Below are 17189 nucleotides of genomic sequence, written 5' to 3' on the forward strand. Positions count from 1 at the left end.
TGCACTGGAAAGCGGGGTTCGCTTTCCCTTTTTTAATCCTTTGTTCTCCGCAGTTCTGAATCATTGGGACATTTGTCCCGGAATGCTCCTTCCCAATAGCTGGCGTCTCATCGTCGGCTTCTTGGGTTTGTGTTTTGAACTTGGCATTACGCCATCTCTTTCTCTCTTTGTACATTTTCATGTTCTTTCTATCTCCCATCCTCCCGGATGGGTTTTTCTGTCCAAACCCAATAAGGCTGAACTTGATTGGAGGGGCAGCATCCTTGTTAAAGGAACTTGCCCTTCTAATCACAAAAGATGGCGCGAACGATACTTTTTTCGTCGAGCGCCTCCATCGGATCTTAACTTCCCAACCGCCCTGGAGGAGGTGTACTTCTTCTTCCGAGAATAACCGAGGTCTTCCCTTATCCAGAGAAGACGAGGCGGCCGTCAGGAAGATCAAATCCATTCCATGGTATCAAGAGATACATGGACTTGAAGTGGAGTATAACTCCATTCTTCAGTACTGGGGCTTGGCTCATTGTGAGCTTCTAACCACCATCCTTTAATTTTACTGAAGTGATATGTCTTTAATTCTAACTCTCGTCATTCTTCTTTGCAGTGCCTCCAAGAATGAACCCTGAGAACCTGCGAGTAAAGGCCGCTAGGGCCGTTGTGACAGCCGAGCAACGATCACCCAGAGCCTTGACCGTAGATCAAGAGGCTTCTGTTCCCTCTCCCGACCCCTCTTATAGGGGTATCAGGAATATCAGGCCCGTGGCTGATGCTTCGGGTAAAGGGAAGAAGCCGATGGTGGAGAGGTCTAATGTCTCTTCCTCCGCCCGAACCAAAAGGAGGCATGACACAATTGATGCTTCCTCCCATAAAAAATCCAAAGCTTCAACGGATTGTGAGGAGGTCTTCACCCCCCAGTGGACCCTGAAGCTGACCGACAGGGTGACTCGGGATCCTGAGAAAGCTGCAGAGTGGAGCTCTCTCAGTCTTGCTCCTTCTGACCTCCAGGAATTTGAAGCCCTGGATGACATTTCCCTTGTTAGTCAATCCACAAGGTACCAGTCTTCTTGCTTACTTATTTTTTCATAATTTCTTATAACTTCTTCTGATATTTTCCGCCTTCCCAGGAATGTTGTGTTGAGCTTTTATCAACACATGGAAGCATTAAGCCGGGTTGGTCGCACCAGCTCCTTGCTGCAAACCTGTGAAGAGAATTTGGCCAAGGCCAATTCTGAAATAGACCAGCTGACTGCAGCTGCTGAGGAGTTGCAGAAAAAGTATGAGGAAGAAGTGATCTTCCTCAAGGAAGCCCTCGATGCTTCGAAGATTTGTGCCGCTGCTGCCGAGAGCGAGGCCAGGAAGCAAAAAGCAGCTGCCACGTTGTTTGGTGACAGGCTTGAATTCCGATGTAGGGAGAACGAAGAATATCTGAAGTTGGCAATCCCTAGCATATAAAGCGAGAGCTTCGAAAGGAGTGTGTTCGGAAATACCTGAACAGCGTACCTTTCTCCGAGCTGCTAGGTGCCTACAACATTCAAGCTTATCGCTTGGGGCAGAACGACGTTTGGGAGCGAATTCTCGCATCAATCCCTTCCTTCGATATTGCTCCCTTTCGTGAGGTGTGCCATAAAGAGATCTTCGGGAAAGTTGGCATGGATCTCCCAGACTGGGCTCGGGAAGAAGATGATCCTTTTCCAGCTGACCCTAAATATGAGGCATACCTGGCTGACGAGCCGGCGCTTCCAGAGGAGAAATCACAAGCCGAGTCTCAAGTTGCTGCTGTAGAGGACTCAGCCGATGCCATTCTTGAGGAAGGCTCTTCTCAAGATCCTGAGAAAAGTCCTCCCGAACAAGGTCCCTCGGGCAACAATGAAGAAGAAGCTTAGGGAGTTATCTTTTATTGTAAAGATTTACCCTCTTATTAATGAATAGACATTTCTTTTTCATGTTGGCCTTTCCATTTCCCCGTCTCCTGCCGAAATCTTGTGTTGAATATCAAAGTATAAATGATAAAACTTATCACTTAACTTTACATTCCTCGCTGAATAATAATTTTGTAGAAATATTGTGAAGATGCGTTTCGGAAAGATGCATTAATCTTCCCCACTACTTCATTTATTGCAAAGTCCACACGTTTCCCTTCTGCGAAGTTCAAACGTTTTCTTGCTTTTGTATACCATTCACTATTTCCAATGAATCGGAAATACATCCATTATTATAATGGCAGTGCGACGATTGGAGTTATCTCTGCATCAGGTGCTCGTTTCCACATGTTTCCATTTGGCATCCCTCCGACCGTTGATCTTGCTTTCTGCGGATTTCGAAGCGTCATTTCGATCTAGGTCGTCGGTTGTCCTTAGCCTTCAACCGTCGTCTTAATACCTGAGGCTATTTAAAGCCTTCGTGGGTACTCTCCATTTATCCTGCTATCTGCAAGTTAGATTTTCTAAAGTGCTCAAGCGACATTCCGTCCTTCTGCCTGCTCCCGTATTCCTCGTACTCCAACAACAGCTCTATCAACTTCTGAACAAGTGAGTTTTTTTATTACTCATCTCTTTCCCCACTTCCCCCCTTGAGTAAACGGCACAGCAGTAATACTTGGGGTTTATTTACTCGGGTTTTTCAGAAGTGATAGAAAACTAGGGTTTTCCCTCTTTATTGTCGTCGTTGGTATTCTGTACTGATACGGCTTTTCTTTTTGCTTAGTGGCTCCCAAGATCAACCCGAACTTTATCAGAGCGAAATCTAGCAAGAAAATCGTTCCGTCGGCGGTGGTTGGGGCCAGTGAGGTGGTTTCAGCTAGTGAATCCTCCAAGCGTAAGGCGACTGCTGTTGGTGAATCTTCAAGTCAGATTCCCACAGTTTCTATTGATGCCGTCCCTGCGCCTCTTTTGCCCGAAGTGATCGCTCGTCTTTCCCAGGAAGATCTTGATTGCTTCGTTGTTGATGGCGCTGCCGACGCCCCTGCTGGTGAGACTGTTGGTGCACCCCCGAAGGAGACTCTTCGGGCATCTGAGGCAACTATGTTGGCGTCTGATGAAGGTGTGGTCCCAGCAGGCGTTGCTCTTATATCCAATTCTAGTGCTTGTTTGGCATCCTCCTCCTCTCCTTCCGAGTTGGAGGATTTTGCCACCAGGAAGCGCCGTCGGGTGACAAGTGATGCAGCTCATCCTTCTCTTGATGTAGCTCATCCTTCTCATCCTTCTCCTGAATTAGTGTCAAACGAGTTTGACAGAGCGTTGGAATGGTGTACTGCTGCTCGAATGACTTCTAAGAGGGCAATTCTTTCCAAACTTCCAGATGAAGTCTTTACGAAGTCACTAGTGATGTAAGTCTTTCTTCATTATCTTTCGATTCTGAAAAATTACTCTTCTGCTCCTTTTTAACTCGGAAGTTGTTTGCAGGAGTCTTACTGGTAACTTCCACAACCAAGTGGAAGCAGTTTCTAGGCTTAGTAGGTTGAGCAATAAAGTTTCCAAGCTTCGGGAAATCTCTGAAGCTAAAGATGCTGAGATTCGGAAACTAGCTTGGGAGGTGGCAGGAGAAAAGAATTCGATGATCGGTCGTCTTCAGTCGGACTTGGATGATGCCAGGGAGAAGATCCAGCGACTGGAGCGAACAGTTGGAAAGTCAGGAGCCAAAGGATCTGAGACATTACCTCCAAGGCAAGCTGTCGTTCCTTTGCCCGAATCCCTTCCAACTGATGTTCGCAGAGCCTACGTCTTCAAGTATTTACACAGTAAGCCCTTTGTTGATATGCTGAATGCTTATAACTTGCAGGCGTTCCGGGATGGTGAGAACGAAGTATGGGAATCAATATTAAGGAAGGATCCTCATTTTGATACGACTCCCTACAGTGTTGTTTGCCATCCTGAAGTATTTACCGACCTGGGTATTCCTCCTCCTGACTGGACCAAAGATAAGATTGATCCTCCACCTTCCGATCCAGATATTATGCATTATCTGGAAGATTCTCCTGTTTATTCTCCCCTGGAAGAAGTCAATTATGACGAGCTCGTCTTGAATGCAAGTTTGGTCGAGGACCATACTTCTCCTGGACAAGCTGGACAAAGAGTATGAAATTGCGGAGGATTTTATGCATACCAAAACATTTTTTGTAATCCTCATTTCTCCTCTTCTTTTCCTTGAATCCACACCAATGGTTGACTCATATGTTTATTCTAGCAAAGTCGTGTCGATCTTGTATAACTTCTTAACAGTCATTGATGATGACTTTCTTTTTTGACCGAAGATTGTATCCAGCTCTTGTAATTGTTTTGATACTAGCCTCTTTCGATCTTTTGAAGAAATAAGAAATTAACTTCATCTTGAACTTTGCTAGCCATTTGAATCGCTGTTGAATTAGGTCTTAGTTGTTTGAAACAATGCCTGTACTTAAAGATTTCCGGAGAAATACAACAAGTCTGAGAAGGAACTCACTCGGGTTTTAAACCGATGCCTTTACTTAAGGATTTCCAGAGAAATACAATAAGTCTGAGAAGGAACTCACTCGGGTTTTAAACCGATGCCTTTACTCAAGGATAATTCAAAAATTCAATAAGTCTTGAAGGAACTTACTCGGGTTTTAAACCGACGCCTTGCAAAAGGAACTCACTCGGATTTTCATCCGATGCCTCGACTTCCGAAAGTTCAAAAAAATTCCATAAGTGTTGAAGGACCCACACGAATTTTCATTCGATGCCTTATAGTTGGATCTTGTTCTTGAATGTGGTGTATGATGCCCCCCAACCAAAAGATAGTTTGTCGAAAGCCAAAAATTGCATTGATTGAGTTGAAAATGATTACATCGCGAACAAAATTGAAATCATCATCAAGGATAAAACTTTTTGAGATGCCTAGCATTCCACGAACGATCCAACTCTTTCTGGGTGTTGATGTTCTTCAGCCTGTAAGCTCCTGAACCGACCGGTTTCACAACCATATAAGGTCCTTCCCAGGAAGGGTCCAATTTTCTTTGGTGACGTGGGTCGGAAGCTAGGGTGTTTCTCAACACCAAATCTCTGGCTAAGTACCGACGATTCTTCACTCGAGTATTATAATGAGACGCTATCCTTCTTTGATAATGTTGAGTTCGTACTATTGCTTTTGCCCGAACTTCGTCCAACAGATCAAGACTATCAAGCAGTCCTTGTTCATTTGCTTTTTCCTCGAACTCACGATCCCGTAATGTCCCCGCCATTATCTCCACTGGTGCCAATGCTTCGGATCCATATGCCACCCTGAATGGAGTTTCTCCCGTGGGTGTTCGAACCGTAGTTCTATAAGCCCACAAGTACATTATGAAGTTCTTCGACCCAAGAAGTTTTGTCGACTTCGAGTCTTCTCTTTATTCCTTCCAGGTAGCGTTCGGTTAGTAACCTCTACCTGTCCATTGCTCGGGGGTATGCCATCGAGGACATATGATGCTCGATCATATATGTTCCGCAAAATTGCTCAAATTGCGGACAGTCGAACTGAGTATCATGGTCAGTGACAATAATCTTTGGAATCCCAAAGCGATATATGATTGATTCAAGCATGAATTTCTCCACTTTTTTCTCAGTAATTGCTGCCAATGCACTGGCTTCAACTCATTTTGTGAAGTAATCAATTGCTACTATAAGATTTTCTCGTCCGCCTGACGCCTTGGTGAATTTGCCCATGATATCAATTCCCCACATCGCAAAGGGAATGGGATCTAGAATTGAAGTCATGGTTTCCGCCGGGCGCTTCGATACTGTAGCGTGAATTTGACAGTTACCACACCGACGAACATATTCCATAGCAGCCTCTTGGACCTTAGGCCAATATAACCCAAGTCTCAGAATTTTGTGAGCCAGGGCTCGTCCACCCATGTGAGCTCCACAAATTCCTTCATGAACTTCAGCCAAAGCCGATTTTGCTCCTTCGGGGCCTATACATCTCATAAGGGGTCCAGAATAAGATCTTTTGTATAGTCTCCCATTTTGAATGACAAATCTAGCTGATCGAATCTTGATCAACTTTGCCTCTTTCGGATCCTCAGGTAATTTATCATCTCTCAGATACTCGATTATCGGATCAATCTAGCAATGTTCTGCTTCAATATAAGAAATTTCTTTCTCATTATAACTTGGAAAAGTTATCTCTTCAATATAGACCGAAGGGTCTATATTCTTTTCTTTGGCATTGGCTAGTCGGGATAGCTCATCTGCCACTGAATTTTCATTCCTCGAAATCTGAGATATCTTCAAATTCCGAAATTGGTTTTGAAATGCCTGCACTATCTCTTGATATTTCTGCAAGCGTGGTTCTTTAATACCATACTCCCCCTGGACTTGGTTGACTATAAGTTGAGAGTCACTATAAATAGTAATATCTGCAATAGAAAATGCTTTTGACAACCGAAGTCCAGCTATCAGAGCCTCATATTCTGCTTCGTTATTACTTGCTTCAAATGCAAATCTCAAAGCATATTGAATAATAAATCCTGCTGGACTTTTTAATAGAATTCCAGCTCCTGCTCCATCTTTATTACTCGAACCATCCACATATACCTCCCAAGTGGTTGGTATAATGGGATCCTCGATGGTGGATTCCACCGGTGCAGTAGTTTCTACTACAAAATCGGCTAATGCCTGAGCCTTGATTGCAGTTCTGGGCTTAAAGCTCACTTGGAACTCGCTGAGTTCAACCGACCAGGACACCATCCTTCCAGACAAATCATGTTTATTAAGAACTTTACTAAGAGGAAAAGTTGTAAATACCTCAATTGGATGAGCCTGAAAATATGGCCTTAGCTTCCTGGCGGCCATCATGAGAGCCAGAGCCTGCTTCTCAATCTGTGAATATCTTGTCTCCGCATCTAGCAGCACGTGGCTTACATAGTAAATCGGCCACTGTTTTTTATCTTTTTCACGAACAAGTACTGCACTGACCATTGAAAGGGATGTCGCTAGATATAGCTGTAATATTTCCCCCTTCTCTGGTCTGGACAAGATCGGTGGTTGTCCAAGTGCTTCTTTTAACTCCTCGAAAGCTTTCTGGCACTCTTCAGTCCATTTTGCTTCCTTGCTGCCCTTCAAGTCTTTAAGTGCCTTGAAAAAATGCAAACATTTTTCTCCAGACTTGGAGATGAATCGATTCAAAGTAGCAACTCTCCCTGTTAAACACTGCACATCACGAACAGTTTTGGGAGCCTCCATATCAACCAGAGCTTGTATTTTGGCAGGATTAGCCTCAATTCCCCTCTGTGATACCATGAAGCCCAAAAATTTGCCCGAGGAGACTCCAAAGGCGCACTTTTCTGGGTTTAGCTTCATTTGATATTTTCGCAGTACTGAGAATACCTCAGTCAAATCCGCAATATGATTTGCTTTTGTAAAGCTTTTCACTAGCATGTCGTCAACATAAGCTTCAACATTCTTTCCTATCAGCTCTTTGAAGATCTTGTTGACGGCCCTCTGATATGTTGCTCCTGCGTTCTTCAGGCCAAAAGGCATGACCTTATAATAATAGCTTTCACGATCAGTCATGAAAGCCGTAAACTTCTCATCCTCCTTATTCATAAGGATCTGATTATACCCTGAGTAGGCATCCATGAAACTTAAAGTTTCATATCCTGCAGTCGCATCTATCAAGAGGTCAATCCGAGGCAACGGATAGCAATCTTTAGGGCAAGCCTTGTTAAGATCTGTGTAGTCTGTACACATCCTCCACTTCCCATTCGCCTTTTTTACCATTACCACGTTGGCCAACCAAGTTGGGCATTCAATTGGTTCTAGAAAACCAGAATTCTTGAGTTTTTCAACTTCGCTACGAACGGCTTCATATTTTTCAATGGAGAAATTTCTTCTTTTCTGTATCACTGGTTTCGCCTTAGGATCTATCCAGAGTTTATGCTCTGCGACGGCCCGATCGATTCCTGGCATGTCCTCAGCAGACCATGCAAATACATCTTTATTCTGTTGAAGAAATAACTTCAACTCATCTTTAAATTCCTCCAGTTGTTCAGACCCGATATAAGTAATCTTTTTCTCATCCTCGGTACACAGCTGGATTTGTTCCAGCTTCTCCACTGGTTCGGGTCTTTGCATCTTTGCCTCTTCCCCATCGTCTCGAACTTCTATAGGTAGGGCAGTTACCTTCCTCGGGCCCTCCTTGTCTTTTAAATAGGCAACGTAACACTGCCGAGAGATCTTATGGTTAGAGGAGACTTGACCAATTCCCATATCAGTCGGGAATTTTATCTTCAGGTGCTTTGTCGAAACAATAGCACCTATCTTGGATAAAGATGGTCGCCCGAGGATCATATTATAAGCTGGCAGTTCCCGAACCACCAAAAAATTGATTCGGACGGTTGTTTCCTTAGGAAAACTTCCAATAGATAAGTCCAACTAGACCGATCCTTCCGCCACTGCAGATGACCCTGCAAAACCATATAGATGTGTGGATGAAGGTTTTATCAAGTCCTGATCCACCTTCAATTTTTGATACACTTCGTAAGAAATTAGGTCAGCTGCAGACCCTGTATCAACCAAAACTCTATGCACTACCCGACGTGCAATCTCTACCTTGATGACTATGGCATCATCATGAGGTAAACAAACATCTCTTTCTTCCTCCTCGCTAAAGGTGATAGAATCTTCACCATTCAGCTTCTTCCGCTTCTGCGTCTCTCCGGTTCCAACAAATTTGGATTTTGTTTTCAGACTCCGGAGTGATTCGGGCTCTGGTCCCCCGAAGATGGTAAGGATCGGTGACCGAGTAGCTTCAATCACCTCCTTGCCCTTCTTAGACTTCGGGGCCTCCCTTGATCGTTCCGAGCTAACCGAACGATCCCTTTTAGGAGCAGCCGTACGTGGCTCACGTGGCTCACATGGCTCCTCCCTCCTGCTAACAAAACTGGACAGATGTCCCTGAGATATTAATCTCTCAATATCGCTTTTCGGATGACGACAGTCATTAGTATAATGACCATAGTCCTTGTGGAATCGGCAATACTTTTCTCGATCCTGCTGCTCTCCGGGTTTCAAAAGAATTTTAGGCGGCCACTTCAAAATATTTTTTCTTTTGATGATATTTAAAATATCAGCCCGAGGAACATTCAATGGAGTGTACTCACTTTTACCGGGGGACCTTTGGCGCCAAGCCTAAGATTTTCCAACCCGATCATGGACATTTTTCTTTGGCTTCTGCTTCTGCTCAGGAGCCTTCTATTCCTTATTGGAGACTTTATTATCTCCTTGGCGCGCGTCTAGAATCTCCATGACTTCAGCCTGCTTCTGGCATCTCTGTACCAACTTAGCATAAGTCGCAGGCATATCCTGTAGTAATAACTCCAGGAGTTTCCGATTAGTGAGTCCCGTGAATAGAGCAATTTTGGCTACTTGCTCATCCAAATTTTCTATCTCCATCGTTACTTTGTTGAATCTTTTCAGAAACTTTCTGATTGATTCGTTCTTTCCTTGTTTGACAGTAAACAAGGTTTCTTCCGTTTTCTTAACCTGTATTCCACTCTGGAATCGCCCTATGAATTTGCGCGCCAATTCATCAAAGTTTACGATCCTTCCAGAGGGGAGGTTTGAAAACCACTTTTGTGCTGCTCCAGTTAGAGATGAACCAAAAACCTTGCATAAAATTTCATCAGAATTACCTGAAACTGCCATGGTCTGTTGTTAATAGCCGATGTGAGCTGTTGGATCTCCGGAGCCATCGAATGTTGAAAAGGTAGGCAAACGGAAGTTATGGGGAAACTGATATCCCGCAATTGGATCGGCAAAGGGAGTCTTCCGAATGACTGAGTAAATATCCTCAGTTATTCTTCCCTTAGCCAACTGCCCTAATTTCTCATTGATGTTGGCCAATTCCTGACCAATTTGGGTCGGGTGATCTTCAGCAATATGATCACGACCTCGATTAACACGATCATCCCGTGCTACTCGATCATCACGAACAGCCCGTCCTTCCCGAGCATTCCGCTCGTCGCGAACTGCTCGATCATCACGAACGGTTCTTTTGTCAGTGGGTGAGTGAGTTCTTACCCATGTATCCAACCTTGTATTTGAATCAGTTGTACTCTCTTGCGGCCTGTCGAACCGATCGTCTAGCCTAGGTTGATCATCAATCCTCCTAGGTCCTCGGTCTCCTTCACGAAAATTCTGACCGATATTCCGGTCTTCAGCCAATCTCTGATCACGTGGCAATGCACTTCTCCCTAAATCGTGCTGATCAGGTTCCTGTGGTAAAACCACTCGTCTGGTGAGCATGCGGAGTGCTTGGCTCACCTCCAAGAGTTGAATCTTTACCTGATCCAATTGATCTTGGAGTGTATCAGGAGGAGGATTACGTCCTCCCTGGCCACCATCTACCTCAATAGGATTTTGGCTTCCCTGGGGAATATCTGGATTATTCGCTCCAGGGATCTGAACACCGGAATTGCGTTGTGCAGCGGCTGCTGATCTAGTCACCATAGCTTTTCAAGTCATTTCCCACAGACGGCGCCAAATGATGCGTCCAAAATCTGCTCAGCCCTTAGATCTCCTCGTGATGACCTGCAAAACGAAAGCGTCAGATGTGGCCCGACCGCTGGAGTCGGGAGTCCACCTCCGAAGGCTAAGTCAGTTGATGAACTTAATCACAAACGGCTCTGCTAGAAGCACAGAGCTAAGGAATGAAGAACTGGGAAAGGTGATTTAGATAGCAGAGCGTTGATAGTTTAAGTCTATCAGTATGTATCTGAACCTAAGTCTCAGATTGTGTTTTTTCGATCCCCTCACCTCGTATGGTAGTGAGGTTTATATAGAGTGTACCTTCGAATCTCCTTCGTTGGATGCACTTGAGCCTTCTTCGGGTAGTCGTTGGATCTTAACAGTTAGATCCGTTGAGCAATAAACTTCTACTAGTTTGGACTAGTAGAGGACTCCTGAGATAACCTTTAGGTTATGTGATGATTATCCCTTCGATAATGATTATCCGCAGCCGTTAATTCGAGTCTGCCATCATTAGGGTAATTACCCTAATCCATAAGTAGGATTAGGGCACGCTTGTAGCTGAATAAGCTTTCTTCTTCAGCAAGCCATCTTCTGGATCCGGTTCGCTCGGGAGCAAGTCGGTTCCCTCTGTCTCGACCGGGGTCGAGGGTCGGACCAGGTATGAACCCGGTCTGATCATAATTTCTCCGTATCATCATCAAAATTCTTTTGACATCTCACATTGAGAATACTTTAATGAAGTCCAACGCAGATGTAACAGAATAAACCTTCTATATATATATATAAACTGACATAGTTACACTAGAAGCTCTCACTCTCCTTGGCTTTTTTACAGCTACTCCCTTGATCATTTCATTAACAGAATAAACCTTCTCCAAAAGATGTTCTTGGTACTTCTTTTTCTACACATTAGTTCACTCTTACTTTATCCTTTATTTCCTTTTTTTTTTTTTTTTTTCTTACAAAAAGTACGACTGATATGTGTTAGTTGCTGATGAATTCTTTATATTGCAGACGCTGGAGCCCAATCTACAGATAGACTGTTTTGGATTCCCCCTCCCCACTGTTTATGTATAATATATATTATTTCAACAGGTTTAAGATGAACTTAAATTGTCATGGCCAATGTGCAAAAAGATGAACTTATCATAATATCGTCTCATATATTATGGAAAGGTAAACGTATATTTAGGTCAACGGGTGGTAAGTAAAAACCAAAAGATAAAGAAACTTTGGTAAAGAATGGGTCGAGCGGGAGGGGGGAGGTGACAGAGAAAGGATTGTACTTACAATTGATTTGGTGGTTTCTTCCCACGGAGACAATAATCAGGAGTCGTCCAATAATATTGCAACTCCTTAATATTCTAAAAGAAGTGATCAAAGTATTGTAACTTCAACCAGCCAAAATAATAAAAACGCACAACTTGCAATTAGCTTTGAGAGATAATATAAACATTCAACTTACAGAGTATTCATGCTTTTCATGTTACACAGTGAAGGAAACTCCATTTCTGGTCCGGTTATGTCACTGATCCGCCTGGGTAAAAAAAAAAGTTTCACCCATACTAGCTATCCGAATTTGGTTCAATGAAGAACACAAAAGGAATGTAACAACGTACAAACCAGAAAGATTATAGAAAGATAAGTCTTCCACTCACAAGTCAGTTAAAGATGTCAAATTAGAAATTTCAGGAGGAATTGGCCCTTCCAAACCACTTGCCTGCATGGACCTGCCAATGATACAATAAAGACAAGGAGAATTAACCAAGTGAAAATTTTGAACTACTCTTCTCTTAGTAGGGCTCTTGGAGGGATTCTGTAAAGAAAATTCTTACAATATTTTAAGTTTTTTCCAGTTGTTTATAAAACTGGGTATCTTTCCAGTGAAGTTGTTTTGGCTTATCCGACTGCATGTCCCGGAAAAGTAAAGCATTTTGGGGAAAAAAATGAGTCATCATAAACCTCAAAAAGGAGGAGAGAAAAAAAACAGAGCAGGACAGGTTGGTATAGTAGTAGAAACTTACAACTCCACCAGGTTGGTTAGGTTTCCAAGTGCCTCTGGCAATGGCCCAGTGAAATAATTCGAGGAAATCGCACTGTAATAACCAACAGATCGAATCCCAATGACGAGAGCAGTCAAGACATTCCATGACATAAGAAATCTCTTAAAAAGGATATCAAATTCAAGAGGAATAAAAAAAAACCCAACACGGAACTGAATATCAAAGAGGGATGTCGAGTCGAAGTGGATAAAAGAATATGACGTACAATACCAGTAAGCCGACCAATTTGCCAAGTTCTGAAGGAAGTGGTCCAGAGAACTGGTTGGCCTCGAGGGTCCTGAAAAATCAAACTTCTGTAAGCGGAAAATTTATACAATGAAAAAGAAAATAAGGGTTGAAAATCAAAACTTACAGGAATCTGAGAGTGCTGATGTTCCCAAGTTCCACTGGAATTGGACCCGACAAACGGTTTCCACGAAGGTAGCTACAAGGACATCGCTCCGTCAACCTAAGTTTTCAGGGATTAACGAACAAAATATCTTGATTCATACATATAGCGAAGATAAGAAAGGGAAAACTTACACGTCCACCAATGGCACGGAACCCCATTCTGCAGGGATTGTACCGCTAAGGTAGTTGAGACTGAGCCAACTGTGCAGAGAGAGAGAGAGAAGGAGAAAACGGGTTTGAACTTTGAAGTAAAATTAGTTGACAAAGAAGATAATTATTTCTTTTTTCATTTTTCTGTGTTAAGCCAGATAAGATGAAATACTTCAAAGACTCTTACAGTTGGCTGAGGTAGGGAAGCTTAAGCAGTACTTCTCCAGCAGGTAGGACGCCTTGTAGACCCTGAGCTCTAAGAATTCTGCAAATCAAACGGTCATTTATTAGTGCAACAGCTCAGAGATATCCTCAAAAATTGACCCATCGGACCGGATCCAATTGACCCATCAGACCGGGTCCAACAAGCTGGCAGAGTGGCAGCCAAAAGACATTCGGTCCTACTTAATGGAGATATTGGTCTTTCTATCTGAAATTAGAACTGAATTGGTAGAACGAGCCATGTTGGAATCGATTATCGATAGCTGTACTTCGATTTCAAACAGAACTGATTGACTATTTGAATCTCGATTTTAATTTTTTAACCTTGTAAAAGAAAAGCAAATAATGAAAAATGCATGTTGGCTCTGCCTGGATCATATCATTCTTCCACCTTCTTACGTAATACAAAATAATCTCCCGATGATCAAAGCATAATATATATATATATATATATAGTGGTAACAATCTTTTAAATAGATGTTTTTTACTAGAGTAGTAACAGTCTCTTTATATAGACTTTCTAATATAATAGTGGTAGGTGCCATCATATCAATATTAATCACCGTCCGACAGGTCGACTAGTGTCACTGTGTTGGTGCCTAGCGACACCATCGACACAGGTCGACATGTCAGACGATTTTTACTTCCGAGAATCGAACACCCAGTTGAAATAACCATCACAACTTGGGCAAAGAAGAAGAAACCTCTCATCAATAGAGACAAAGAGACAGTGAGCAATAACAGCTTCCCGCTTCACCACTTTAGCTTTATCAAAGTTCTTATTTTTCGCCGGAGATCTATAGCAGCCTTTCATAGTGTCTTGGGCAACCACCAAAACACTAGGGTTTTTTTATCCCCGCAAGACCAGAACCGTTAATTTCCTTTGCTCTGTTTTTTTTTTTTTTTTTTTTGTTTTTTTTTTTTTTTTTTAATTTTTAGCAGAGAAGTCTTCGGGCTCGACAATGAAGACATTGTGATTTGTGAGACAGTGCAAGGAGCAACGCCGCCTCATGAAAGAAGCCGTTTACGCTTGGCACCACCCCTCGCCTGCTCATTCCGACTACTCTGCTCTCTCCACCTCACTGGCTCTACTCTTACCAACTTTGCTGCCAAAGAACCTCTCTCTGTCTCTAATCAAACCCCATCTGTTCTCCTTCGAAATCTCTCTTCAAGAGGATCCTTCTATTCAACACAGCCACCACCCCCACCACCACGTCCACTCACTACTCCATCTCCACAACCTCCTCCGCCACCTCCTGTTTTCCCTCCTCCATCGCTAGAATAATCGCCAACTTAAGGGATATATCGTGTCACTAGGGGGTGTTTTGTGTCGCCCTCCAGCGACACACCAATTGATCGTCGTATATCGCCGACACACAATACCGTGGTATTAATGTATTAGATTCTATTAGAATTTCAAAATTAAGCATACTTGGGCGAGAATAATACTAAGATAGGTGACCTCTTGGAAAATCCTCACAAGAGTGTGTGTGTGTGTGTGTGTGTGTGCGTGCGTGTGCGTGCGTCCGTGCGTCCGTGCGTCCATGTGTGTGTGTGTGAAAAGTCAAAAGTATTATAAAGCGAAAAGATTAGGCGGAGAAAAATCTCTGTGGATGATTTCCATACCTAGACTTAGAAATGATGTGATCAATAATTCATGGAGAATGTCAATCTTTCATTAACATGGACAGGTAAAACTAATAAATTATCTGCTACCTACATTGCACAACTGTTCTACTCTTCAATTATATATGTCAAGTTTGGCTCAAAGAAAAAGAATTATTTCAAATCAACACATGGTAGAAAGCACAAGAAATATGGCATGACTGCAATTTGAACTACAGCTTGATGCGCAGCACTGAGCTGCGTATGGTTACGATCTTTTTGAGGGGTCAAGGTCAAAATGTCGACCACTCATTTTGCATTTTTTAAATTTTTTTACAAATTGGTGTGGTTGAAAAAGTTAAAAAAAAAATGTAAATCAAGTAATTGAGATTTCACCTGCTTTTCATTCCATCCTCACCGTAAGCAACTCAATGTTGTGCATTAATTGGACAACACTGAAGCTCCATCCGGTGAATATACCATCGGACAGATTTTTTTAGTAAGAGTTTATCAGTTTCTCTTCCTGAATGTAGTGATCAATATCTTTTCAAAAAGAGCTCATAGATTCAACTCTATAATAGCCTTCAACCATGCATCGTTATTCAAAAAAGAAAAACCTCCCATTTTTTAACTTTTTAACCTAAAGAGATGACAAACTTACATGCTGACGACATGACAAGTACCGCCGAGGAAGGAACAATTGCAAGTGACGGCATTCTCTAATCCCCTGGGATTAGGTGTTGCCCATCCCGATTTACCGCTACATGGATCCACATTGAAATCCCAAGTCTTCCCCAACGATATCCCTACTTCTCTCAAAGCATTCACTGCAACAACAATAGAAGAAATCGATCATTTCTTCATAAAATATTAATAAAATTTACTTTTTTGATGACCAAGGTTGAGGAAACAATGTATCCTGTCCGTAAATCTCTTTCAAGAACTCAAAGTTGAAAAAAGCAGTGTTTTCTTGTAAAATCTCATCTTTCACGTTTTCAATGAAATCATACATTTAATTCATTAATGAAGGTAAGTCCGCGAAACTTCCCTTTTTGGGGCTTCGCGATCTTAGAACAGCTGCTACAACTACTCAACCAACAGTTCATCATTCTAGTAAATGAAGAATGAATAATCAAGATTCCTTTTTCCGGAAGAAGATCTGAGTTCTCCGATGATCGAGAAGGGAAACTAATAATGTAGAAGAGAAACTTCAAAAAATAAAATAAGTCAAAATTTTAGAGAATAAGTTGGGAGTATTATTAGAATAAGTAACCTTCGTCATCTGGTAGAGGAGTAGTCATGGCTCCGACGAATGAAGAAGCCAAACTCATCACAGTAACTAACCAACAAATAACAACAATAACTGAGGAAGAAACACCAGAGCTTCTTCCCGATAACATCTTCTTCTTCCTCCTCGTAGTTCCTGAATCTTTAACTTAACAACTCCTCGTGGAGCAGAGGTGAATAGCAGCAGTAGCGAAGCAGAATAAGTTCCTGAATCCTGTTGTTAGTCTTTGTGTAGCTAGTTGCACTCGAATTAAATGCTTTCTCCACCATTCATCATTGTACAAAAGATGAGAAAGAAACTCAGATCTATTTATTGATATTTGATACTCAACATACCTAAACTCTAATTAAATAAGTCCGGATCATCTCTCCGGACTGGAGCACGAAGTGCTGACGGACGAGTACTGACTACAAATGACAAGAGTCCACAAGATTTACCTGATAGAAACTTTTTTTTTTTTTAAATATTTTGTTATTTTTTATTTGTGAACCCCACAAAGTTACAAGTCAACCCTTACTTAATCTCAATAAGTTGTAGCTTTCTCATTACCACGAATTTAATGTTTAGGGTGTTAATAATTTATAATCATTTTCTAATTTGAGAATTGACATACATTCTATTCTGAGGTGTAAATTCTTTTTATATATATGAAAACGACGTGGCTAGTTGTTAAATTGTTACCCATTCTATTCTGAGGTGTAAATTCTTTTTATATATATAAAAACGACGTCGCTAGTTGTTAAATTGTTACCCATTTACAAACAATTATATCTCACATGTTGAAGTATTTTTTTTTTTTTTAATTTTCAAACATATAAATTTTTTTCTTTATCTTTATATATATATATAACTAGGATGACTGAGCTTCTCTTCAACTATTGGAGAGGGAAGATTTTCCTACATTAAGACAGATCTCGACCAAAGTCTTAGGTCATATAGAATTATTAATATTAATTAATATATAGTTATTTATCCATGGTTGGGTCATTCCAGGTTCATGCTTGG

The 17189-nt window shown here is 42.0% G+C and overlaps 1 protein-coding gene across 1 annotated transcript in view; it reads right to left on the bottom strand.

Moving 5' to 3' along the window:
- The window catches only part of LOC149026173 (putative leucine-rich repeat receptor-like serine/threonine-protein kinase At3g14840), a 28358-nt gene extending 11489 nt beyond the window's left edge, over positions 1 to 16869 (bottom strand). Inside the window, exons 1-14 of the mRNA XM_089143627.1 lie at positions 16866 to 16869; positions 16170 to 16319; positions 15558 to 15723; positions 13257 to 13334; positions 13052 to 13120; positions 12882 to 12953; positions 12735 to 12806; positions 12491 to 12562; positions 12302 to 12373; positions 12125 to 12196; positions 11932 to 12003; positions 11782 to 11830; positions 11442 to 11457; positions 9457 to 9463 (exon numbers count right to left, since the gene is read on the bottom strand). Coding sequence (XP_088999753.1) covers positions 9457 to 9463; positions 11442 to 11457; positions 11782 to 11830; positions 11932 to 12003; positions 12125 to 12196; positions 12302 to 12373; positions 12491 to 12562; positions 12735 to 12806; positions 12882 to 12953; positions 13052 to 13120; positions 13257 to 13334; positions 15558 to 15723; positions 16170 to 16319; positions 16866 to 16869 — 971 coding nt within the window. The remainder of the gene's footprint in view (positions 1 to 9456; positions 9464 to 11441; positions 11458 to 11781; positions 11831 to 11931; positions 12004 to 12124; positions 12197 to 12301; positions 12374 to 12490; positions 12563 to 12734; positions 12807 to 12881; positions 12954 to 13051; positions 13121 to 13256; positions 13335 to 15557; positions 15724 to 16169; positions 16320 to 16865) is intronic.
- Positions 16870 to 17189: the final 320 nt, after the last annotated feature.

The sequence above is a fragment of the Hakea prostrata genome, chromosome 2 (genome assembly GCF_041222555.1).
Source record: "Hakea prostrata isolate BN-2017 chromosome 2, UWA_Hpros_2, whole genome shotgun sequence".
In the NCBI taxonomy this organism is placed as follows: Eukaryota; Viridiplantae; Streptophyta; class Magnoliopsida; order Proteales; family Proteaceae; genus Hakea; species Hakea prostrata.